Genomic DNA, 27,912 nt, shown 5'->3' with positions numbered 1-27,912 from the left:
GTCCAAAAGGAACCAATATTCCCAGCACATTGGGTTGAAAATTTCACCCAGCAAATTGGGTTAATATTTGGATCCAACATAGGACAAAAATTCTCCACATTCATAAGTTAAAGCAACCAAAAAAATGGCTTACCAGGTTATCTGTATATCTCGCCCATGCCCCAAATGATCCATTCCTTATAAAATGTAAAGAATGTAAGCATGATTGAAAGTATTAAAGCAAAAATAACCCAATGTTACAGATTTAGTCATGCCATTGACATGACAATATGCTTTCACAATTTCTACCTGAAAGTCAAATGAATAAAATACTGTACAACGAGACAACGGAGTGCAGACTGCCAAGGCCAAACAGTTAAAAACGGCGGCCTCTCTTATACAAAGAAGGCATATTAGAGTAGTCGTAGTCGTGTCCCCAAATAAGCTGCTCTCGATTTCGACCTTATATTTCTGCCAAGGCTAAACTGTTCAAAACAGCTGCCTCTTTTATACAGAGATGCTGAATTAGAATAGCAATAGCCGTAGTGTCCCTCAATAAGCTACCTTGGATTTCTATACACAACTGCTGTCGCAATATTCTAAACATAACGTTTGATTGTGGACTTGGAAATACCGTACTAAGACATTTTGTTTTAATTATTTAAATGCTGATGAACTTGGATTATGAATGTTCAGGGCAGATGATTGACAGTGAAGGTCTAATTGATGTATGCCCATCAAAATGATGCAGCTAAATTATCCATTCAACTAAAAGTTAGGCTTACTTCAATGTGAGATGTAAATGCAGTGTCTTTGTGTCAGTTGACCTTGCTGCACATTGTTACATGCTGAGAGGACCATTAGCGACTTCTATATATGGCTTTGTTATAGAGCGCCACTAAGGAAAGTATACACAAGATATTTTGTTACCCTACCTTCTAAATACCATTAGAAAGAGAAGCTGACAAAATTAAAATTAAATATGAATGTGCTGAAAATGGACTCATGGAAATTTGGTTTTGTACTGTTTTTGTTTTAGGTCATTATCCAGTTGGAGGACCTTTTGCTGAGTCCTTTTTTTTTTTTTGGCACATTCTGTAGAGTGCCGCTCTTGAGATGTTGTTGTATCCTACTCAAATTGGAGACATCCCGTGTCAGCCCCAGAACATAAGCAAGCCTCCTCCTTGTTTCCTTGTATGCTCACTGTTCTTTTCTTTGTTCCCACAGTAAAGGCAAAAAAATGTCAGCAGCCTACTCATTAAAGAAATAAAACCCCATTAAATGCATATTGCTTCTGGGAAATTGTTCTTTGATGATGAGACAGAAGTAGACATTTTTGGCAGGTCACTTCAGCTTTGTTTTTGCATATTCCCAAATGATGCATGCAAAGAAAAGAACACTGAAGTACCAACTGTGACACATTTGTGGGGCTGCTTTGCTACATCGGTCTCATCTTTACAGGATGTCCTCTCAAGACATTTAAGGCATCCTGGAGTGAAACGTGCTGTCCAGCGTCAGAAAGTTCAGCTGAAGCGGGCAAAAAGTTTGTTTTTGTTTTTTTACGTAGATGTTTAGAAATATAATGACTAATTTATGGGAGTGAAAACGGCTGCAGTGGCCAAAACATTCCTAAATAAAATTAAACTGCATGAATAAACTAACCACCAGAGGGTGCTAGAACTGCACAAATGGAATACAACTTTGCCTTTTTAGCAGATGTGCTGCTTTTAATTTCGTGACATCACGTATAAGATATTGTAGCAATTTTAATTTTGCGATATTGCCATTATCACAAGTTTCATTCGTTTGGGTTTTAAAATAATTTCATTGGTCCAGAAAAATACATGTTCCAAGTTGCTTCCGTTCTGGGATTTTCTTAAATTAAATATTTTTTATTGATACTGAAGAAAAAGATGACTCAAGTTTTCATGGGACAGTGACAGTCTACGACGGCGTATTATGGCCACGTATACATTTTATTTTTAACATTTATTTTTTTCAATATCCCGAGAAAAAAACTCGCAAATTTGCCTCTTTGAAAAGTAGCAAATTTGCGACTTTATAAAGTGGCAGATTTGCGAGAGAAAAAAACTTAAAAGAACTACGCGTAGCGTACTACTCGACTATTTGTGCCAATACTTTTCGGTCTGGTTTCCAAATAAGGAGTTAGTAATTGCTTGAGCAGAGATTAATCATTTGAGGTTAAGCATTCGCTTTTTGAAGCATTGTGTATGGCCACTGGCCAGCAACAAAGACGAGGCGCTTTGCGAAGGTCCACACCTGGACAATCAAGCATTTAAGTTAATTTGTTAAAATGTATATTTACTTGTACTTGTTTCCAAAATTATTATTGACACAAGTATTTAAATTGTTGTGTCCAATCTGCTGCTCCCCGTCATTCACTTGCGTTTACCTAAAGTATGCTCGCTTCTGATTGGTTAGTGTTAGTCAGCGGATAGGGAATCAGGAAGTGTTGTCGCTCTCGCTGCGGTAAATGAAAGTCAAAGTTTAAATTTAAGAATGAATCCTCTCCATCCTGCCTTTCATTTTATAAACAGTGTCCTATTAACCACCAACAAATCCTCACATGATTAGACTTTAGCTACGCTACGCGGTTTTCTCGTAAATTTCTGCGTTTTTTTCTCGCAAATTTACGAGTTTATTGTCTCAAAATCATCCATCTAAAAAATATATATTTATACGTGGCCCTAATACACCGTCGTAACTGTCTGTTCTCTTAGCAACAGAACTAATTTGCATTCATATACTTTGAAAGAAGTTAACCTAGAGTAACATATTTCAGTTAACATTCTCCCACAGATGGTTTTCCGGTATCCAGGAAAGGGAAGTTTTGCGTTTTTTCTCCTGATGCAAGTCTCAGCGTGGCAATGACAAAGAGTGACACAAAAACAGGGAGTCATAAAACATTCAACATCATTCAAAGTCTCTGCTCCCATGCACACCGAAACAATCTGACATTCAAAACTAAAAGAGAATGTCGGTCCAGGAAACATATTTAAGGAAGTCGAGGTTTTTTTTTTTTCATTTAGAATAAGAATAAGGACATCTTGGGGGAATACAGCTTGTGGGAAGGAAAATTGTATGGCTACACTGTTTTTTCCCTATCATCAATTCTTAGCATTTTAATTCAGAATAGACAAAAATGCTTGATGTGCATTATCACTTTTCTGTCATTTGAACCTGTCACTCTTGTTCACTAATCATTTTACCCAGTGATGAACATTATAGTTGTTTTGGCATTATGTTTGGGATCATTACCCTGCTCCATCACAAAGGCTCCCCTCATGAGTTTCATTGCATGTTTAAAATGGCAGACAAAAGGATTTGGTAAATCCACCTATGCTATCTTCTCCGCTGGGTTTCGCAGATGAGTGTATACTGTATGTTTGGGATTGATAACTCCTTTCTCAAAAATGGAGCCTTCCATAACTTTGTTAAACGTCCACCTTTGTCTTATCAGTCCGTAAAAACTCTCCCCTGTGTACTTCTTCAAATTCCAGCCTTTCCTCCCCATTCTCCTTGCTAACGAGCGTCTTGTGGTGTAGCCTCCTAAGTCTTTTACGAAGGGATGAATGTGATACAGTCACTCCTGCCCTCTGGAGGGTGTTGCAAATGACACTGACAGTTGTTGCGGGGCCTTCTCGGGAGCTCTTGCAATGTTTCGTCGTCAACTTGCTGCTGTTTTCCTTGATCTACCCACTCAACGTCTGTTACTTAGTACTACACAAGTGGTTTCTTGGGACACACTTGTCATTCACATGTACTAATACTTTTGCTGGCAAAAAAAAAGAACACTCTTAAAACTGTTGGGGGGAAAGTAACCCAAATTGGGTGAAATAGCTAACCCAGTGCTGAGTCCAGCAGAGATTAAGCCAATGCTGAGTTAATTATTATACCCATTATGTTGGGTTGAGGATTTGATTTAGCACGTTGGGTCAAGATTTTGATTATTGCATGTTCTCACTAAGCTTCTTACTTCCTACTGCTGGGTCAAAAGTAAACCAAATTGGGTGAAATAGCTTACCCAGTGCTGGGTCCAAAAGTGACCAAGCCAATACTGGGTTATTTACACCTAAGGCTTTGGGTTGTGTTAGGTCAAGATTTTGATCTAACAATGGGTAGAAACCACCCATACTTATGAGTTATAGATACCAAGAATAACCCAGTTTGGGTCCAAATGGGACAGATTCACAAATGGGTCAATTTGATTCAATTTGGATGCAATTTGATAATTGTCAGTTAGACCTGCCAAATAATGGGTTATCTGGTTATCAGTATAGCTGGTTAAGAATAATGGCAACGTTTTTGAATATCCATCACTCAAATGATACAACCTTTAAAACTGCTGGGTCAAAAATTGGATTGATCCACTAACTTTTTTTGAGTTATTGTAAAACAACCCCATTTTTGCAGTTGTTTTGTACAAAAAATTAAGGTTGGGTCAAATTGACCCAAGTTACCAGGTAGGTCCAACTTTTGACCCAAATTGGTTCCTTTTTGACCCAGCAGTTTTAAAAGTGTATGTTTACCACAAGTTTAATACCGGGTGCCCTTCCTGACGCCACTCACCCATTTTCTATGGGTGGGCCATACATCCCGACTGGGATTTGCACCCCCGATCCCTGTGTCTAAAGTCAGCAACGTTACCCACTGATCCATCAGAATTTACTTCAATTCCAGTATAGAAAAAGTTGTCAATCTTCAACCCCAAATGCTGGGTCAAAATATTGAACCCAACCTTGGGTAAAAGTAACCCAATGTGCTCAAAATCCACAGTGGGTTACAACTCAGTGTTTGTTTTAGTGTGAAAGGAGTTGCCCTCACTGTTCCAGTGCGTTTGTAGGAGTGTATATGACTCAACCATTTAGACCTTTAACGTGTAGAATTAGCATAAATTGTCATTAAAGATACATCTCAAATCAGAGGTATAACAATACATTTAAGAGAGTGTCAAAATCAAGAATACATCTTTTTTTGATTTCTTTTTTTATGAATTGTCTGCTTTTGATTTATAGAAATGCAATCAAGTGGGCAATTTCCTATGATTTTGTGCTTGTACTATTTTACATTTTCATCAAAGCACATTCTGCGGCCCTATCTGCAAAATTGAGAAATCATCATGGCTTGGAGATTGGAGGTTCAGCTTCATCAGCAGTCTGTGCCGCTCAAGTGAGAGACCTTCATCCCCCCCCCCTCCTCCTCCACCCCCCCCCACCCCACCCCACCCCCTCCGACCTCCTCCTCACTTTGTGCCTCTCTGTTTCTTTGACTCCACCACGTACTCTCATTTGGGCTTTTGCATCTCTCGCACCAAGGCTGCTTCATCTACTATTGTGTGAAATAATTATTAAACCTGCTCATATTTACTGCATTTACATTCCGCTGGTGAAGTGAGCTCACGTGGTGTACAAGATGGTTGATCTCACAAAAGATATCCCCCCCCCCCCCTCCCCCAACCCACCATTTGGTGTGTGTTTCATCCCAAATCTCCCATATGTGCTCCTTTGGCTTGAGATGTAGTGAGCGTGAAGGCCATATGATCCACTTCGTTTCTCATTAAAGCATTAAAGCATCCAGTGATCCCTGTAAACGGGGGCGCCGCCATCCCGTCTCCGTCCCCATTTTCTTTCAAGTGACACTGACAGTGGAACATTCACAACTGTAATTTAGCCACAGAAAGATTGAAGGACCCTTCGGGGTCACTGTAAAGTTAATGTAACGCTCAACCTCGACTAAGATTGTAATTGTTTATCTTATAATTAATCTTCCAATGGCCATATCAACAATATCTAATTAAACCGATGGACTATTGATCCTCATGCAGTCGTTCTGTGTAGTAATTATGAACAAAATGCTGCTGCATGCAAATCTGAACCTCAATTTCACTCTCGCTGGACTGCATCCTCATAAGTGGTTTGCAATGTAATATGCAATCCGCTGATGGCTTATTAAGATCTTTACAGTCATTTAATCTGAGACTGTGGTCAATTATATCTCTCTGGAGGAGCGTTGCAGTTTAATTTGATATAAACAAAACAATAGGCTGTGAAGCTGTGGTCACGATGGAAGCCGATACGCGAAGCCTGCTCGGCTGCATCCTCCTCTCACGGGACGTCCGCGTCTTTGTGCAAACAATAAATAATATTAATTTCATGGCAGACACCTTCATCGGATCAATAGCCGTCGACTGCATCGGTTGTTTCTGTGAGTGCGTGGTGAGAGTAATTACGTCGTTTATGGAGAGAGTCAGGAACACAAACGCATTAGTAACATACAAATGAGACTCATGTTTTCTTAATATCTATTAGTCAAGAACGTCTCTTTGGGGCCACGGCGCCTCTAAATAATTCAACATATTACGAGAGAAAAGGTGCCTCTGCCTCGGCATATTTGTGATCGCTCGCGAGCTTTTCAACTCTCGGGATATTGTAGCTGCAGCCGGCGACGGCGAGAAAATTAATTACAACAGCACAAATCGATGAACCACTGAAGGTGTCAACTCCCCAAAGAGCTGTGATTGTTCATAGCCGCCTGATGGATGAGGAAGGAAGGCCAGCGCGTTGAACTCGCGGAGCCGTGCACGCAAACGGACACTAAACACATCACAATGACAAATCGCGATTTAATCATTCACTGGAGCTCAAATCCAAACATATGTGACCTCACAGTTTGGGGAATATTTTGTACAAATAGCTCCGAGGTGGAATATTCAGACTTGTTACTATTCTTCATCAGAAATAAATGCAACGTGGGCACTTTCTAGGGCTGAACAATTAGCGTAAAATCCCGTGAATAGCACACACCTGTGTATAACACGCACCCCCCACCACCACCACCCAAATCATCCTTGAAAAGCATTTTTTCTCTGTACTTGTAGTTAATAATATTATTATTATAGAAATAAAGTGTAAATGCTTTAAAATCCTGGTTAAAAAAAACAACAAAACAATGCTCTTTCCCGTATCTATGATAAAAGTCTTCAAAGTATTGCTTTTTAAATCATGTTTTCCAAAATCCGAGACCATGGTCCTCAGTCGGAAAAGGGTGGAGTGCTCTCTGCGGGTCGGGGATGAGGTCCTGCCCCAAGTGGAGGAGTTCAAGTATCTTGGGGTCTTGTTCACGAGTGAGGGTAGGTTAGAGCGGGAGATCGACAGACGGATCGGTGCAGCGTCTGCAGTGATGCGGACACTGTATCGGTCCGTTGTGGTGAAGAAGGAGCTGAGCCGAAAGGCAAAGCTCTCGATTTACCGGTCGATCTACGTTCCTGTCCTCACCTATGGTCACGAGCTGTGGGTCATGACCGAAAGAACGAGATCCCGGATACAAGCGGCCGAAATGAGTTTCCTCCGCAGGGTAGCCGGGCTCTCCCTTAGAGATAGGGTGAGAAGCTCGGTCATTCGGGAGGGACTCAGCGTCGAGCCGCTACTCCTCCACGTTGAGAGGAACCAGTTGAGGTGGCTGGGGCATCTGGTTCGGATGCCTCCTGGGCGCCTCCCTGGGGAGGTGTTCCGGGCATGTCCTACCGGCAGGAGGCCTCGGGGACGACCCAGGACACGCTGGAGAGACTACGTCTCACGGCTGGCTTGGGAACGCCTTGGGATCCCATCGGAGGAGCTGGCTGAAGTGGCTGAGGAGAGGGAAGTCTGGGCTTCCCTGCTAAAGCTGCTGCCCCCGCGACCCGACCCCAGATAAGCGGAATTGAAGACGGAACGGAAAAAAAAAAAATGTTTTCCAAAATCTTGTTATTGCACTGTATGCTCTTTTAGTATTTTTAGTAAGCTTTTTTTTTAGTTTTTTTTTTATCCATTTTGCTTGTCAATCTCTTTAACTGTCTCTTTGTAACTGCTTTAAAATGTTGCTATTTAACTCATTCACTCCCAACCATTTTCACTGAAGCAACCCCCTTCGCTGCCGGCTGTTTTGCTGGATTTTGACTGATTTTGCGAGGCCCGCAGAATATTGTGTTCTATTGCTATAAAAACATGGAACCTACCATAAGAAAGATGAGCGTCTCTTCTTTCACCAGTAAAAAAAAAAGAAGTATATTTGTATCTGTTTCCGTTTTGCAGCAGTTAGCATTAGAATATAGCTAAGTTTCATCATTATTCACAAACCTGTAGAAAACACTGGGGAAAAGAGCTTGTTGCAACATGGCCCTGGTTGATCTCTTATACTCGGCTGTCATCTGCTGGGCGTTTTTGTCATAACTACCATTGCTTTACGCGCCCTTTTCGGGTCAGAGGGTGCATCAAAGCCTTCTGCATGCTCCAGCATAAAGAACCATTAAAAACGTATAAATACGTTCTTGGGACCATGGCAGTATTTAAAATAGAACGTTTTATACGGTTTTGGTAGCAGATGAGTTAATTACAGTATTTGAAGCATATTGAGTTACGTTGTGTATGAAACGCACTATAAATCTGTGATTCTATTTTATGTATTTATTTAAAACCCTGGGTACTGCCACTGCCAAAGTTCTAAAGAATGTGAAAAGTTTTAGTTTCTTATTAAGCCCCTTGTATAATAATACAATTCAGTCAAAGCTCAGTTCATGTATTAATCCGAGGTGTCGTGTCATTGTGCACTTGCCGCAAGGTGGCATCGTCAAAGACGGGATTTGCCAATTAGTGAAAGTGCCCAGCTCTAAATTATAGTTTGGTTTGACTTTTTAAAAAAAAATGACGGACTGATGAATGACAGTCGGGTGGCCCGGCCACTGATATGTCGGACTGGCAAAATTGACTTACACGCTTTCCTGACTTTTGTTTATGCCACACATGTTAGATATAATTTTGCAAGTTGTCGTAGTGAATGGATTAAAAAATTGCAACTGAAAGTGTTTTGTAAGTTAACAATTCTAACAGAATAAATAGTCTTTCATAGTAATTCATGGTTTGTTTACTTTTGTTAGCTTAAGGCTAATTTATGATACCAAAACATTTATGTACCGTGTAAGAAAACCTGCTATAATTTATTGTAATAAAAAATCATTACTCATTTGCTCCCAAAAACGTATAAATCCGTTGTTGTTGTTGTTTTTATTACCATGCTCTCAAAGACGTATTTATATGTTTTTTATGTTTATTTATGCTATAGCATACAGAAATCTTTGATGCAACCTCTGAACTGAAGAGAATGCTTGAAGCAATGGTGGTTATTACAAAAACGGCCAGCAGGTGGCAGCAGAGTATAAGAGCTCAACCAGGGCCATAATGCAAAAAGCTCTTTCCACATTGTTATACACAGATTTGTGAATAATGATGAAACTTAGCTATATAGCTAATGCTAATTGCTGCAAACAATTAACCGGAAACAGATAGAAAAAACAATTTTTCGTGATGAAAGATGAGACTATAATCTTTCTTTTGTTAGGTAGGTTCCATGTTTTTATAGCAATAGAACACAATATTGCAAAATCCAATAAAACAGCCGGCAGCGAAGGGGGTTGCTTCAGTGAAAATGGCTGGGAGTGAAGGAGTTAATGAAATACATGGGAAGAGGACCTAATCACATCTTAAATTGCAGTAACAGTATTAAAGGAATTTTTTGTCAAAATCGTTCCGCTCTCGTGCGTTCCCTGGGAAGAAACCAAAAAAAAGCATATGACTGAAAGAGACAATCCAGCAGCTTGCGCTAACTAATAGGCCACAGAGCGGATTAGCAGAACGAGAGAAACCATTAAGAGCAGCCTCATATATATCCAAGGCTGAGTCATTCTCGTATTTTCCTGCACAATTCCTGCACATGCGGAAGCGCCCGTCAGGATTGGACAGCGAGCTCCACAGCTGAGGGCTTGTGCTTCACACTGTCAGTCTGCCACTGACTTCGACCTTTACAAAGGAATGCGAGATGGAGAGAAGCCTTAATGAGTTTGTATAGTAGCTGCACTCCAGCTGAGGAATCATTCATCTACACGAGGCCCATAATTAGCAGCTAAGTCCAGTTCTGTGCTTCCACTTCCACTTATTATTCTGCTGACTTGTATGCAGGCAGTGGAGAAAAGCATAAACAAAGAGACAACCCAACCCCCCCCCCACCTCTGAAGCATATTAATAATCTGCTCTGCGGCGTTGTCGAAAGCACGGCTGAACAGTCCGATAATCACTCGACTGACACCTTCGGAAAATGAGGAAAAGCTATCTGGAACATAAGTCATAGCCTGGTGCGAGCTTGCTGACAGGTGCACGCTCTCGCTGGAGCGCTAATCCTCATGCTTTCTCGGCCTGTGTTTGTCCGACAGCAACGCGAAGCGGCGGACGCGTCCGCCCTCGAGGCAAAAAAAAAAGCCACGACCAACTGCGACGCAAGCACGTGAGCCGCGTGCGCGGTTACGTGCATGTAAAGCACTGACATGCAGATGAGTCGCTGTGCATTGGGAGCACATTGGGTTACTTTTACCCAACGTTGGTTTCAGTATTTCGACCCATCAGATTGGGTTGACGATTGATTGAAGATTTGGCCAGGCTGAAGAGCTCAAACTGTACTCGAGTTGAAGTAAATATAATGTACACAGCAAAATCGCCAGTGTTAGATTAACACTGAGAGTGTTAGATTAACACTGAGAGTGTTAAATCTAACACTAGTGTTTATATGTGTGCACACCAATGAGTGTAAATATGACACTTTTCAAAGTGTTACCTTTATTCCACACTTAACCGGTGTTACTCCAACACTGTATAGTGTTAAAAATCTAAACGGGAAAACACTGAGTGTTGAAAGTACTCTACACTAGTGTCAGTGTTAAACATTAACAGTATGTTGCTCAACGATACTTTAACATAATCGCACTGGCTTGGGATCGAACCCACGCTCGAAGAGTCGGGAGACGACCACTCTACCACTGATCCACGCAACAACAACAACACTATTGGAAATGAGGGTGTGGTCAATTTAACACTCAAGCGAGTGCTATTCGGGTTACACCCAACATCCACCCCAGCACTCATGGAAATTTACTCTGACAGTGTTAAAATAACACTGCTTACTGCATATTTGACCGAACACTGACCAATTTGCTTTGTATGATTCTTAGCTATACTGATAACCTGCTAACCCAGTACTTGGTCAATTGAACCCATCACTTTGGGTAAGTTGTACCTCTTGTATGACCCTATGTGCCGGGTCAAATTCTCAACCCAATAACCCAGCGTTGGCTCAGTCCATTTTTTAACCCAGTGTTGGGTTAGTTTTTTTCACCCAATTTGGGTTATTTTTGACCCAGCAGTTTGAAAGGTGTTTTTTTTTTTTGTGCGGTTGTAATAGAACAGCGTGCATCATATGCAAATGTCTCAAAATATCACTAATAACTAGTTTGCATATCCTCCTTGAGCTCGCGTGGGTTTTCTCCAAGTACTCCAGCTTCCTCCCACATTCCAAACACTTGCATATTGGGTTAATTGAAGACTATAAACGGGCCACTGGTGCGAATGGTTGTTTGTCTACAGTGCATGTGTCCTGTGATCGACGGCCAGTCCAGGGCGTACCCCGCCCCCGATCGCCCAAAGTCAGCTCGGTAAGGCTCAATCGAAAATCACAGTATTTATTTTGTTCAAATTTGTCGACAACTTCCCTGCACTGAAAAGCTCCCACGAAGAAATGGTTTGTCAAACTCACCCATCGTCCTGTACGTTAATGTACATGCTGTACATTTAACAAAAAAAAAAGCAATCATTCTTCTACATTTCAGGCAGAATCACAAGACCAGAAGAGAGGTCTACTTTATACCTTCGACGGTTTCGCCCACATCATCAAACAGATGCAATAAAATAATACAAAACGGAAGTTTAATGCATGACAGAGCATTCCAGTAATTAAGTAATCCGACATTTCTGCCATTTGGCCGGTTCAAGTACAGAAGAAGATCCACTTTCCTGGAGGATTTATTGCACTGAATCCTCTCACTAAATCAGTGCATCTCAATTATATTTTTTTGTACCCTCCCTTTAATCTTTGCAACGCAATCTTTTAACCTTTAGGGCAACGTGTCCAGTTTGTGATCGCTGTGAGGAGTTAAATTACATTTTACATGTACAAAAAAAAAAAAAAAGGATGATTAGTCTGCTAAATTGCCAAACCACACTCTGTTGTTTAATCTCGTATCTGGTCAGCTGCCAGTTCATACACTGTGCACTGGTGGTCCAGTGGTATAACGCCACGCGGGAGACACGGGTTCGATTCCCGTCCAATGCAATCTTTTGACTTTTAGGGCACGTCTCCACTTTTGTGATCGCTGTAACGAGTCAAATTATGTGTACAAACAATACAAAAGAAGGATGATTAGTCTTCTTGCCAAACGACTCTCCGCAGTAGTAGTCGTCGGCTCCAATAAAAGTCTCGTTTCGAATTCCCTCCATCACTTGTTCTCGGATCGAATGGGCGTGTTTAGGGACGCTCCGTGGCCACGTTGGCACAGTTGTCCGCTCCAGGTTTTGCCGCTCCTCTCTCATCCTCGGCGGTCTTTACTACCTTCTCTGTCTCTCAGCGCTCCAGCAGCATTGCTGCGCCAGCAGATGTTCTCTCGTTGAGGCCAATTATTAGCATTTCTCGCATTTTGGCCACACCGCATCAACTCGCTCGCTCGACGGCTGTCAAGCGGCGAGGAAAAAAGTGCGTCCCTTCTCCCCTTCTCCGCAAGTGCGGGGAGTGCAGCAGTTTCTTTGCTTTATTATTATTATTATTATTTTTTTAAAATCTTTTAGCTGGAGTGAGGGAGATGCCAGCGCCAGTTTTTGGGTCGAAACAAGGCATATTTCCGCGGGTGCGGGAAGGCATCATTTGATGTACCACACCTGTGATTCGTTGTTGCGAGCAACCGGAGACGCGCGACGATGGCCGCACAGGACATGTGCTGAGGAACACTCTTTGGCTCCGTTTTGAAAGTGATTCTAGAACTCTGGGACGGTTAACGTTTATATTTCTTGTTTTGAGAAACTTGATTAAGAAAAAAAAAAAAAAGAAGACCAACATGCCCTTACTTGTGGGCCCTTTTGTCCGCTGTGGACTCGACGTTAAGCTTCTTGTGCTTTGGCTCAGCTTCGCCGGCGTCACCTGCACCGGTAAGTTCCTCTCTGCCTTTTTTTGTTTTTGTTTTTGTTTTAACGTTCGTGTGCGTTTTTTCTTAAACGTGTCAACTTCATCACGTCTTTGAACGTGGAAGCGGCGGCGTGGTGGTTATCGTTCGTCCCCCCTTCGCTCCGCTCGCACCCTTCAAGGTTACAAGAAGCCTCTCACGTGCTGACACCCTTCAAACTTGATGCACGTCTCACGCACGCAACGTCGACACCCCTAATGTGGTGATTCATTCCTAACACGTCGCTCGTTTCCTTTCCTTTCCTTTCCTTTCCTTCCACGAGTTCGAAGCTGAAATGTGACAAAAATGTGCACAATGATGCTTTCGGCCAGATGGCTCTTGTATAATGGATGACAATGCACAGTGACACGGCGCTCCTGTACTGTCACATAAACAACCTTTCCTCCCCAGTAAATGTGCAATAGCAGGCGGTTAAGATGGGGGGGCTGCAGCGCGGATGTCCCGCAAAGCAGGCAAGGCGAGACTCCATCGTGCCTTCCTTGCTGCATTTGCAACCACGTTGACAGCTTTACGGAGTTTGGGAGACGATCGACTTGCACTGATGAATTGCGTTTTATGGGGTTGCCTCTCGGACACGCGCTGCCAGACGCATGCAAATGTGCTGTAGTGTACAAAAAAAAGTGGCAGGTTGGTTTTGCCTGACTGAGGACAGGGCTTGAGTTGACCAACATATTTTCCTTTGTGGTCAATAGGTCACGTTTAACTTAAATTTGACAGTGTTGATAATTTTCTGAAAACGGTGGAGCAATTTTCTGTCAAAATTGCTTGGTATGATAATGACATTGGAAACACATTTTTTTTCACATTTTTTTTCACATTTTTTTTCATCTAAATCGGTGAGTTTAACTCATTTACTGCCATTGACGGTTATAAACGTCAAAAAATCATTTGAACTATTTCTATTTAACATTTTTTTTCTACTTTAGTTAACAAGAGTATGAAAACCTAGACTTTTTTATTGTACATTTAGAACAGATATAGAATTTGTGATTAATCATTGAGTTAACTATTGAAGTCACGCGATTAATTACGATTAAAAATTGTAATCGCCTGACGGCCCTAATTTTTAACAATTGTCTAGTCGGGCGATCATTTTTTTAAAATTGTAATTAATCGAATGACTTCACTAGTTAACTCACGATTAATCACACATTTTATATCTGTTCTAAATGTACAATTAAAAAAATAAGTTTTTCATTCTCTTGTTAACAAAAGTGGGGACAAAATGTTAAATTAATAGAAATAGTTCAAATAAACTTTTGACGTTTATAGCCGTCAATGGCAGTGAATGAGTTAAGGAGGACTGCTATCTAATCAACTTTTGGTTTGCGATCCATTATTCCATTTACAGCCATTTGATTTGCAATCAACCATCTTGATTTGACAAAGAACACTCATTATTAGCGATGCCACTCTGTTTTTTTAGACTGATACTTGAACGAGTGCTCAAACCTTTACTAATCAACGATACAAGTTTTGATACACAAAAGAATGATAGATGATTTTAAATAAACATATGTATCCCAATATAGCATTTTCCGTGAAAATTGCATGAAATTAATTTTCTTATTTTCCCATTTTGTTCATAAAAATACACGTTTTGTACAGAACGCACAAATAAATGAATTTAAATAAATACATCATTTTTTAATGGCCATCTGTCAGACATGTGTGCCTAATGTTCCTGATCGTATGGCCACAAAAGGGTAGCAGATACCAGTATCGACTGCTGTCGCGAGTATCGATACTAGGACTGGGTATCAGTACTAATTTCCTGAATCAATTCCATTTTATTACAATTAAATTTTTAAAAAATTGATTTGATTCGATTCAGTTCAATTTAATCCAATATTGATCATTATCCATATATTTATGGAACATCAATTCTTATTAAATATCAAGGACATGATGAAAAGGGGGCAAAAAACACCAATTCCAAATGAAATTGTGCGGAGGCATTAACTTGTCAAATTATTTAATTAAGTGCATTTTTGATTTATAATTGGGTTACTTTTGACCCAACTGTTTTTAGAGTGTGCAATAAGTTAGTTTTTTTTGTAAATGTAAGAAAATACTTCGAAATTCCTGTGAACAGTAAATTAAAAATGGCGAAATAAAAAAGAAAGGAAAGAAAAATGCGATTTTGGGATATACAGTTTTTTAATTATTTTTTATTATTGGTCATTGTTTTTTAGGGGGAGGGGTGTAAATTTTACGTATCAAATAGACTACTAGTGACATCATTACTTGGTATAGGCTATTCAAGCGTTGAGCACTCCTACTGGTGTGTCAAACGTTTCTGTTTGTGTGTGTGGTTTGTGACTTTACAATCCTTTCAAATCCAGCTGGTCATGACAGTTTTGACAATAATGAGATATTGCCGGGAAGTTGCTGGCGTGTGTCCAAAAAGGAGGAGATTTCACGCGCCATTTGCATTTCACTTGTTTCCAAAGTGTTAACCTCGCTTTGGGCCAAAGACAAAGATGTTAAAGTTGTGTAATTGTCTTGCTTGGGGGCACAGAGATGATGAATTAGGCGGGCTTTTCCTCTTGCATCAATTAGTGTTTAATTCTGAATATATTTTTAAATAAACAGGCGTACCTCAGGGAACACATCGAGGGCAGTGCGAGTGCAGTTGTGCGTGCGAGTCTTCTTTGGATGCGTTTGATTGGAGTCTTTATTTATTTTTCTTTGGGTGGCACCATCTTGTTTGCTCTGTGTGATTCATTTTTGGCTCATTTTCATGTGATTCTTTCTTATTGCCAACACTGAGTTTTTTTTTGTTGTTGTTGTTTTTTTGCCGTGCACTGTAAAAAAATGGGGAGGAATAATTACTTGAAAAAAGCTAGTACTTTTTTTTTTCGCTCAGAAATTCTAAGTAAATTTTACAATCAGAGCTTTGTGTACATTTGGCTAATTTATTAAAAACAATATATATTTTAGGAACAAACTCATGACCTACAGCTTGACAGACAGACATGCTACCACCTGAGCCATGCCACTCTTGCTGATGGCCACTATACTGCATTGCTGGTGTGTCCAAAATTAGACCAAAATGGCTCTTGGAGGTACGAGGATTCCACCTGACTCCAGCAATATACTAACATACAGCACGAGTGGCATGGCTCAGGTGGTAGAGTGACTGTCACCCAAGCCGGAGGTCATGGGGTCATTCCTTAATGCTTGCATAGCTTTTTGTTGTTCTTGAATATATAAAGTTGTAAAATGTACTCAAAACTCTCCTTGTAAAAGTTGTGAAAAACTTTACTAGCTATTTTCAAGTAAATATTACTCTTTTTTTTTTTTATATTAATTTTTTTACAGTGCACACACTGTAAAATAAAGTTAAATTTTTACTTGAAAGTTTTTCACGTAAATTATACAAGGAGAATTTTGAGTACATTTGACCAGTTTTTTTTGTGTGTGTGTTACTTAAGTATTGAGGAAACGTTGGGGTGGGTGGCGGGGGTGGATGGGGGGCGGGGGTTGGGGGCCGGTGGGGTGCCTGGTGGGCCTGCAGTGCCCCGTCCTGCTGCGTTGGGCCGGGGGCGCGGGCCGTGTTGGGGCGGGGGGCGCTCCTGCTCCTGGGTTTGCTCTCCGGCCGGTGGCCCTGGCGGGGCCCGGGGGTCGTGCTTTGGCGCTGCCGCGGCCTGGGGGGCCCTGAGGTGTTGCGCTTGCTGTTCCGGCGGGGGTCGACGGCTCCCCTCTTTGGTGGAGATTTTCATGCATGCCAGATCCACCACACCAGCATCTACCGAAACTCAGACACAATCTGTTTCCTCCTCAGGTCATTGAATCTGTGGAGGCTGGTGTCTGCGGATCTCACTCGGCTTCGTCTGTCCTTCCTTCCTTTTCTCGGTCTCTCCTTTGGTCTCTTGAGGCCTCCCTGATTTTATGTTTTTTGGATTTGTTGGGGTCTGGATGTTTCTTGGGCTGGGGAGGAGTTCTGGTGGGGGGTGTCTGGTCGGTGCTGGATTTCACCTTCCTTGGTTTTCTTTGGTCCCCTCGGGTCTCCTGGTGTTCGGTTTAGGTGAACGGTATGAGATTTTTTTCTAATAGGTTTTCTGGTGAGCTAACAAATACACCCACACACACACACACAAAAATAAAAATAAAAAATAATAAAAATAAAAAATAATAATAAAAGAGCAATGATGATGACATTTCCGAATGAACAATACTGAGCTCTTAAAAAAAGAAAAAAAAAAGTATTGAGGAAACGAACCCATGACCTTCAGTTTGGGAGACAGCCACTCTACCGCCTGACTCATGCCACTCTTGCTGTTAGCCACTATACTGCATTACTGGTGTGTCCAAAATGAGACCAAAAACAGGACTTTTGGAGGTACAAGGATTCCGCCTGTTACCATCAATATCCTAACACACAGCAGGATTGGCGAGGCTCAGGTGGTAGAGTATCCCAACCTGAAGGTTGTGGTTTGGTTCCTTAACCCTTGAGTCTTTTTTTCCCCTTAAATAAATAAATAAACTGGTAAAATTTACTCCAAACTCTCCTTGTATAATTTACTTAGAATTTCTGAGTGTAAACAACTTCACCCGTTTTTTTTAAAGTTAATATTCCATTAAAAAAATAATATTTTTTTTACAGTGTGCAGTCCAAAGACGTGCGGCTTAAGGTCGGATTGTGCCTCAACAATCCTGCAGGAATGACACGCTTTGACTTTGATACTCGTTGTTTGCGCTGCGATCGACTCGCAAGCCATTCAAGGGTGTTTCTGCTTTATTTATATTTCCCGTGTGTTGAATGCGGATGAAATCGGGCAATGTAACGTCAGTTCTATCCCCCCCGCCCCGCCCCTCACCTGGATCCGATTTCGAGGCGCGCCGTCCCGACCGTCTGTCAATCTCTGTCACGTATCGGGTCAATGCGAGCGAGCTTACTCCCATCAGACTTCTTTTATAGGACAGGGCGAGAGCCAGAAATGGATCGCAGGTAATATGCTAGCCAATTCTTCCTACATCAGGACGGGGACGGTCTCCACTCAGATCAGTCAAACGATCCTCTGAGAGACAAGGCTGCTGACTCGGCGCTCGCCCGTATCAAAAGCCCACTTGTCTTTTTTCTTTTGCCGAGAAAAATAAGTCAGTCACTAATAAAGGTAGGCCTGTCAGTCTGGATTTTTAGCGAGGCCAGCACTTTTTCTTTGCCGGTTTTGTGAAGGGGGAAACACTTTGAGCTTCAGGAACAAAGTAGTGCACTGCTTTACTTGCGTGTGCACAACATTTGATGCCTTCGGTATGCAACTTGGCGTGTTTTAAAGTTGACGCATGGATTTGCTGACGGGTATCGGGTCACTTTCAGTGCTCGTTGCGTCCCTAATATTTACTGTTGACAAGCTGAAATTTTGAGCATTTATACAATTTTAAATTAAAAATTGATCTAAATGATTCTTGATCAGAAATATTTATTGATTCATTTCATTAATCAGACGTCTGACTCCGTATCTCCAAATCATAAAGTTTTACGGGAGTTAAGATTTCACTATATTTCATCAGTTTTTTTTAAGCTCCTGTTGCTTTTCTTGCAAGTCACCTATTTGAACTTTCAACATGCCTCATGCCCGTCAGTTCACATAACACAAGCAAGCAATCCAAGATGAGGGTGGGCGGGCGGGGCGGGGGAGCCTGGATTTTTCTTTGTTTTCCCCCATTTGTGTCCCACGCGAGTGTTACCCAGCAATTGCTGTCTCGAAGGAGCGCGGGAATTGGCCGCCATTTCCACAGGGTGTACGTTTTGTGATGATGCAAGCACGTGGCCATCCAGCGACACCAGGAACAAATCTATTGCATAATCCAGTCGGTTGCCCGTGTTGCCGTTCCCTTCTAATGTGAGGATTTCCTTTGCCAGACGTCTTTCGATGGTCAGATGTGATTCATCCCGCTTGTTGTCTTTCTGGCTGCCAGTTTGTCTCTTCTCATTGACTCGCGAAAGATGAAATTAACGAAAAAATTCTTCTGCTCGGTAGATTTTGGAAAAACAAACGTGTTGCTGTCATGGCAACGTGGTTTGGGAGATTAACGTGTTTGGATTTGATACATTTTTGGGCAATATTGTTTGCAGTATTTATTTATTCATGGTATGGCAGAGCATGTTCAAATGTTTTTATAAAATTATTTTATAATTGTTTTATTTTGGGTAGCCAACTTCCATTTTTCGTGGAAAACACTGGAAGCTTGTCGTCCGTTTTTTTTTCAAGAAAGTTTTTCAATGCATTTATGATGTGTGTCAGTTATACATATTTTCAATGGTGCTAGCGGCTACTAGTTAGCGCCCAGGAGAATAAGTTATATGCCACGGAGGTGCCGGGACTTCCGACTTCCTGGTGTTCGCACATCAGCTTTGTTTCTGTTTCCTGTTTAGGACGTGTGGGCCGCGTCCCAGTTCCTGCGCTTCCGCCTTTGTGCCACTCGGTTGCGCGTTCCCGTCGACGGGTGCGAGTGTGTAGTGTGTCTGTCTCAGTTGTCCGAAGCGTTTCAGAGTCCGTGGCGTCCAGCCCATATGAGTAGCCCCCGCGTCTGTTCTAAAAATAGCTCATCATTTATTGGACAATGTGACCTACTAAGAAATATGAAAACAGAAGAAGTATGTTTACGTTGATTTGAGGGATGGGCGAGTACCTATAACAGGTGCTTGTGCCTTATTTCAAGGTATTGGTACTCGTGTTAGCGGCCAAGTTCTCTTGGGGCAACATGAACTAGAAATTAGAAGTAGTAGTATTGCTATTAATTTCATGCAGTTTAAAGGAAAAATGCTATCCAGTTTTGGGATACATCAGTGTTTCTTAAAATTCAGTCATTGTTCTTTTTGGGAAATGTTATGTATCCAAATTACTAGTGGTATTGGTGACTACTAGGGGTGTGCCCCCCCCCCCCCAAAAAAAAATCGATTCTCATTTAGTACAATTCAGAATCTATTTTAAATGTCCCAAAATCGATTTTATTTAAATAATTTGATACTGTCTTGCCCTTGTTTGTGTGTGCCTTTTATTGGGAGCGCGGTCCGCGTTGTACCCAATTTGGCCACTTAGGGGCAGTGTGGTTCCGCACGTTCTGATACACTGTTAAGTTGTGGCCACATTAGAGAGTAGAAGGAAAAAGTCTCGATCAAGTTATTCCAATAAAAGTTGGTTTTTTTTGCAGCGTTGGAAGAGCATATGCCGGTGAGTAATGTTAAGATGCTTCTCTGTATACATTATTGATGCGTTTTGTTTGAATAGCCGTTCTTTTGAGTGATAAAAGTGCCGCGAGTAGCGCGCTAAATTAGCATTAGCGAGTCAGACTGGGGGCAGATCATGACAATTCTTTCAAATGAAGCAGAAATCATTGTCAATCAAATAATTTTCAATCAAAAATTGTTCTGATTTCAAAATCGATTTCCGAATAGAATCACAGACCTAAAAATTGGAATCAAATGAAATCGTGAGTCAACCCCTAGTGACTGCTCAATAATACTCGTGTTGGTATTGGTGTGAATTATTATTATTATTTTTTAAAGGTTTAACTCCAGCAACATTGGTGCTAGTTTCATTAGCCAGTCTGTGGTGTTCTGCATTGTAATTTTGCGTTAAGCTAGCTGGCCTTTGTACAGCCAAGTTATATCTTCCTTTTGGGTTTGTCTGGTTAGGGGTTCGAACACCGTCATCCTGTTCCATGTAAGGCCATCTTGAATCGTCCTCTCTAAAACCAGCTGTCCTCACGTTTTTGCCTCACTCCACCCAACAACCTTCTCTTGGGTCTTTCTCCGGCAGCTCCATCCTCAACATCATCCTCCTTCTCGCTACTTCTCATCTGATTGTGTCCAAATCAAATCTTGGAATGTGACGTTAAAATAATTGACTCACAAACATACTCCACGCCGGTATGCGTTCGTGTTTTGCCCTGCAGTCATTGGAAATGAATTGGAACGACACATCGCATGCATCCAGAAGAGTGATGCTCTGAGGCGGGGATTATTTCTCTTTTCGTGCCAGATTTGACTCAATAAATTGTTACGTACATGTGCAGAATCTTTCACAGAGGTTGAGAGCGTACGTTTCAAACGATCAGGAGCGCAAGTTCGTTCTCATTTTACCTTCACGCCGTTTATAAAATGAGCTATCGATATTCGAATGAAAGGAGGACGAGGATCGCTTCGGTGCAGGTTCGACGGTTGATCTAATTGTGTATATTTATTCAACTTTCTCCATGTTCATTTAGTTTGTAGATATAACCCCGATAGAAATGTTCCTGCTGCTCGACACGTGAAAAATACGTTATTGTGCGCGTGAAGCTGCTGTGATTAATGGCCGCACGAACGGATACACGGTAAACGGCGCGTGTCATCACAGGTCAGCTTTGAAACAAAAGAGAAACGCGCTCCATTTGGTGACAAATACACGCACACACCTTCTCTTTTAGCCAGCGATGGCGTCCGTGCTTATCTTGAGGAGTTGGAAAAGGACATTGCGGAGGTCGCATGGAGGATGAAGCCTGCAAATGGGTGCTGTTTTTTCCCCCGCCTTCTTCTGCGTCAAATGTCGGCCTTTTTGTTTCAATTACTATTTGTACGATTCAAGGCCACGTGAGACGGCTTCAGTCCTGACATTGATCCGTTCCCCTCCTGAAATGCAGCACATCGTTAGCATTTTGTGTGTTGCTATCTGGTCGGTATAGCGTTGACCTCTAACCTCTGATATAGGACGGGATGACCCCGCGCCACAATGCAATGCATTGGAAGGCTGGCTAGCTAACGTAGCGTCTCCTTGGTGACAATAGCCTCGTTGTAGATTAGGGCTGAATAAATAATCGCATTCATATCGGCATCCATATGTAGTAGAATACAATTTTTGAATCGCAAAGGCTGACATTTTGGTTTTTCGGTGACTTTATTGTATATTATATTTGTATGTTTTATATATTTTTTATACTTTCACCGTGTGACCCACATTTTGATTGTCGCAGCAAAACCCACTTTTATATACATAAAGAAAAATTAAAAAAGCATAAAAAAAATCACTTTCAAATTGTTTCATATTTTTAACAAGCATACACTGAAAATCATGAGTATAAAAAAAATACATGCAAATCTGTGAATCTTTGTCACTACGGTCTTACCCTATATGTTTTTTTTTTCTACCCGCCCATAAAGAATCCGTGACCTACACATTTGGGTCCCGAGTTCCACCAGTTGGGAATCACTGATCGAGATAAGTTTAGTGTTTAAGAAATGCAGTTCACATTTATATGTCAATGTTTCCTGATAATTAAAGTTAAGCCACGGATTTCTTTGAACTATCGTTGCAATCGGATTTTGTAGAATTTTTGTGACGTCGTAAACATTTAAAAGGATTGCAAGTCAGAGTGTTTTGTAAGTTCACAAATTGTATTCATTCAAAACTAAAATATTTATGCATAGTAAGTTTGCAGGTTGTTTATTGCTTATTTGAAAAATAAACTCATTAAATCACAATTTGATTCATTTTCAAAATTGTTCAGCCCAACGGTAAATGTTACAGGTTTCACTACTAGATTCTAGTTAAACATCCCAAGATGAAATCGAAGCAGAACATTCAATTGTGCTTCCAAAGATATTTCGCAATATCACAAACATGCTCCGGAGTGATTTACTTTCATCTTACGCGTGAACTTCCCAGCAATCGCACTCGCCTGTTTGTGCGCTCGTGGTCGCACATCTTACAGTGGCAATAGTGGTGTGTTGTTTGTTGTACGTTCCTGATTGTTCAGACCCTCCAAGTGATCAATAGTCTTCTACAAATGCTTAATTGGCCATCAGTCACCGTCTGCAGAAATGCTTAGAAATCCAAAGGTGTCTGGAAGCAGCTCATCATAACGACGCGTCCGCTCCTCTGGGTGCTCTCCTGGCCTTTACTTTGGGGAAAGCGGATCTGAATGCAATATGGGAGAGCCATAGATTAATAGTTCCTTAGTGAGGCCACCAGGGAGCGATGCCAAAGCCTCTTCCACTTCATCATCCACTGCAGGGAAACGCGGCTGCGGCAGGAAGCGCGAAAAGGCGCCTGAAATGTTCTGAAGGTCAATTGATTGCAACCGGCAGTTATCAGCGTTATTTGTATTTCCATGCAGATGTTTCTGTGGAGCTGCTATAGTCTCGTAGGAAGATATCAGACATCATGTTAACAAGGTAACTCGACGCATCAAGCGAATGACAGCAATTATGCTGCGAGCTCAACCTTGACGAAGAAACGCACCTTCCAATTGTACGGCGGCTCCGTGTTGTGCTGCTTCTTATTTAGCAGGACAAAACGTATGAGACATCGTTAGATATCAAGACAACAGCCGTATCCAGCTGGGCTTTGATTGGCAAGGGGATCTGAGGGAGATCTGGCGCCCCCTGACCCCGAAGTTGTCATATTGAAGCGATTTTTGTCGACAAGACAGGGAGGCACAATGACCTTTCCTAATTATGGCTTGTGTGTCCGTTCAGGCGCTGATGCCTTGGGGAAGCCAATTCAACTGAGTCAACACAGCACTGACTCCAAGAGCACATTAAAGCTTATACAGCGTGTTTTGCTATGCAGGGTTACAAAGACTTGGTTAAAGAGCCTGTGAAAGTGACCAAAAGATGTCTTGTAAATTTGATACACCACCAGAGGATTAACAAGCCTGACAAATTCAAATGAATGAAAAAAAAAAATCACCAAGTGTATCAGACGAGGCTCTAAAGTCATGAAAAGTTTGACTCCGCCTTCCACCTGCAGGACTGTGTGGGCATGTTGGCTGAAGCCGACCTTCAGCTGTCAATCAAGGGCATGCTAGCTCCGTGTCCTCCCAGCTCCTTCACGGGCCACAGAGACAGGGATGATTTTTTAAATTTTTTAATTTACCTTCACCATGCAAAATTGTTGTCAGTCATCTTTAAACATATTTAACTCATTAAAACCCAAAAACGTGTAAACACGTTTTTAGATAATGTGTCCTTCACTCCCAAAAACGTATTTACACGTTTTTTTTTAAATGCAAGAGCATACAGAACGCTTTGATGAAGCATCTGACATGAAGAGGTAGTGTAAAGCAATGGTAGTTATTACAAAAAACGGCCAGCAGGTGGCAGCAGAGATCAGCCAGGACCATGTTGCAACAAACTCTTTTTGTCAGTGTTTTCACCAGGCATGTGAATATTGATGAAACATAGCTATATTCTAATGTTAATTGCTGCAAAATAGATACGGATAAAAAAAACAATCCTGATGAAAGAAGAGACTATCTTTCTTATGGTAGGTTCCATGTTTTTTTAAAGCAATAGAACACAATATTCTGTCAGCCTTGCAAAATATGTCAAAATCCAGCAAACGGGCTGGGAGCGAAAGGAGTTTCTTCAGTGAAAATGGCTGTGAGTTAATGTAAAAAAAATTGAAACGCACACAATGACTTCACAGGGTTTTAAAATGGTATTTATTCAACATCATTGTTTTTTTCTCTTCCACCTGTTGAATTAGTAACAATTACGTAACTGATGTCTCATGTCCAAGTCCACTTGTTCCGAATGTTTCCTTCCAAAATAGTGCTGTTCACAATTGGAGTTTGTCTTCCACAAAACATCAAGCTTTCATCATGCATCCTTTTTCATCTAACGGCGAGGGAGCAGCTTCTCTGATCTATGTAGGCCCTTCTGATATTGTTCTCCCAAAACAAGTCCCGTCTCAGTTGTGAAACTAGGTTTTAACATTACACGTTAAACATTAGGCAGCAGATTTATTTATTTTCCCAAGGCCGTCAGGAACATTGGGCTCATGAATGCAGAATGCAGTGCAGTGAACGATGGCAACATGGCTGCTATTGGAACTGGACCATTGCTTATCTGCAAAGTGCCTTGCACTTGATTGGCTTTTAAATGCACAACACCGGCAGTGACATTCACGTTGAATCAAAAGTGTGCATTTTCCTCCCGTGCTTAAAATTCAAGACATCGACATTATAAAGGAGCCTTGCTTTTGATAATTGCCCGCTGTTGTTTGAGCATTCGTTTCGGGTAGAAGGAAGAATTGAGAAATGGACTCCTAAAATGTGAGCCAATCAATTATAGGGGCTCATTACCTCCATATTGTACCTGAAAGTGGTGCGCCTCATCCAGCAAGGTTTTTTACATGCGTGTATATCAGTGTGCGTTTCTCAATTATTTTCTGCTACGACCCGCCCAGGAAGAAGAACATATTTTGTGCAGTTCTTGATTTGGGTCTGCTTGGGGCTAGTCAGTTCTTAAATTGAGATCAGCATGACATGTAATGATAATGAGGTAAGAAATGGGGAAAAAAAAAGACACACTGGTGCTTTTGTCAAAAATACAGCATGATATCACCAACACCGCTTTAGTGGTTATTGATATTTTATCCTAATTGAGCACCTGACTCGAATCCTGTTACTGCCTTGAGAGCGCTCTTACAGACACACTGCACTTTTGTCCTTCAAATCAAATCCTTTCCAATTCTGACTTTGTTCATTGTTAGCTTTTGTAACACGTCAAAGAAAGCAAACAGCTACAGTACTCAACAATAGAGCAGAAAATAATGCATTTGTTCAACGTGGGAGTCATTTAATGAATGCACGCCGGTGTCCAATTTCAAGCAGTGATTTAATGTACATGGGGATCGGACTGAGCGCAGGTCATACGATACTGTTATCGGCTCCTCTAATGACTTCATTCGTCCTTTGATACCGTACGGGTCCGGCGCATTTAAACTCAATTCTGAGCAGCCCGTCACTCATAGCGGGATGATACAATAGAGGATTTTTCACTTCCATTTTTCCACATGAATGCTAAATGGGTTTAATTTACATAGAGCTTTTCTAGTTTCATGGTGCTCAGTACTTGTTACACCATCGCCTCTCACTAAAATTCACAAAAAAGGACTCAGAGATTGAAGCTTCAATCTGTCATTTGATCCTGTATAAGTATTTTACATTTAATTGCTCTTTTTATATACAAATATATGGAACGTATCCTGTTGACCATTTTTTTAAAGCAAAGCCATGGTGTTCAACAACACTCGTAAGGATTTAATTTGTTTACGACACATAAGTAAAATGAGCCAAAATATGGCTCACTATTGGAAGTGGGATATCTAAGTCATTTCTGAATTATTTTTTTACTTGTGACCACTCAAAATGTTCAGTGGGATCAAAACTATCTATACACATATTTTATTTATTTGTTTTTGATGCCCTCTATGGACAATAAAATAAATATTGTCCTAAGAACACTATGTATATATTTTTTTGATATTGATATTAATTAAAAAGCTAAAAGCCAAAAATTGGACACTTTCACGCCAGTGAAGTTGCCAATATCTTGCTTACAGAAACCGTTTCAGAAATAGGCAGCTAACAAAGGGTTTACTTGTTTGATTTTACACTTGATGAGTGAGCAGGAACTGTTTGTATACAAGAAAATGAAAAGATGTTTCCATTTTTTTTTCTCTCTCTATCTATTCCCCCTTACCTGCCCTAGCTTCATTCATGTAAGCTGATGGGCTTGCAGACCGCTCCTGGCTACTCTATTAGACAATTCATGGTTGCATTTGTATTTATTTTTTTATGGCATCTGCCCTTTCCCAGAACAAGTCCAGTGAGCTGTAGGGATCTCAAATTAATCCCCAAACCACGGTCATAAATGTCGCCAAAGGTTGATTTTCATGAATACAGAGCAGCATATTGAATTGTGTTTGGCCTAAGGAGTTACCAGTAAAATGTGGAGTCAACAGTTTGTAGTCGAATCATCTGAACAGTATGATCAAAAACGGGCTTACTGGGTGCTGAAAGAGACCAAAGTTTCCATTGTATCACTTGAGATTTGTGAGATTTTCACCAGCTTGTAAAAATGATGATGCAATCATATTTCTGATGGACAGATTTGTTTTTTAAAGGTCGACTCTGCCCTCAAAAGTTGTTCAGGGCCAGACTGATATGTATTTTGTGAGGCTAATGGCGATAATAAAAAAAACATGTATAATGAATAAAATAACTTGTTTTATTGGTCCTTTTAATACTCATAACAAAAAAGACAAATTATAGGCAGAACAGTTGTACAGTAATTTGTCATTTAGTATTTATTTAACAAAAAAAACAGATTTTTCTCTGTTTTTTTTCTTTTTCCTTGTTTCAATGTCCTTGAAAAACAAATAAATACACAAATTTGCTGATTTTAAAAGATAATGTTTGCCAATTAAAATCGTCTGGACGATTAATGCCAATGTTAAAAATTGTGACCTTTTGTTGAAACTCTGACCCTAATTTGAAACTTTAACCCTAGATTGAAACCCTACTTTCAAACCCTTGCCCTGGTTTGAAACCCTTAACCGACATTGAACCCCTTATTTAAAAATCTGACCCTACTTTGAACCCCTAATTTAAAACCCCAACCCTATTTTGAAACCCCGGCCCTAATTTGAAACCCTAATTTAAAACCCTAACCTTAGTTTTAAATTCTAATTTGGCACGTAACCGTAAAGTAACAATTTCCTGTTTGAGGCCATTTACTTGTGTTGTCAGCCGGAACAAAAGTAAAGATGTACATTGTATGCTAATCTGAAATCCTGCACAGGATTATCTGTATAGAACATTATTGAATTAATCCACAATGAATCACTTTTCTTGAAATAGACAAAATAAAAAAAATAAAAAAGGAAACCGTGCAGTGTGTACTGTAACATTATTTCTTTTCCTCTTTCATTTTGCCTTCCAAAATAAATATAAAACGGCGAACTCAAGGGGACTGAGCACATTTGCAACTGATGTCCTCTTTAATCTACCTCCACAGTCTGACCTCTCTTTAACTTGTTATTGTT

General features: G+C 40.9%; 1 protein-coding gene across 3 annotated transcripts in view; it reads left to right on the top strand.

Moving 5' to 3' along the window:
* The first annotated feature begins 12,457 nt into the window (after positions 1–12,457).
* The window catches only part of unc5a (unc-5 netrin receptor A), a 180,644-nt gene continuing 165,189 nt past the window's right edge, over positions 12,458–27,912 (top strand). For all 3 annotated transcript variants that reach the window (XM_086084677.1, XM_086084676.1, XM_086084675.1), the window contains exon 1: positions 12,458–13,055. In XM_086084677.1, coding sequence (XP_085940803.1) covers positions 12,965–13,055 — 91 coding nt within the window. In that variant the 5' untranslated portion in view covers positions 12,458–12,964. The remainder of the gene's footprint in view (positions 13,056–27,912) is intronic.

This window comes from Leptonotus elevatus, chromosome 9, assembly GCF_054856555.1.
Source record: "Leptonotus elevatus isolate MCC_2025b chromosome 9, RoL_Lele_1.0, whole genome shotgun sequence".
In the NCBI taxonomy this organism is placed as follows: Eukaryota; Metazoa; Chordata; class Actinopteri; order Syngnathiformes; family Syngnathidae; genus Leptonotus; species Leptonotus elevatus.
Note: the sequence above shows the minus strand (reverse complement) of the source record. Positions and strands in the feature narration are given on the sequence as shown.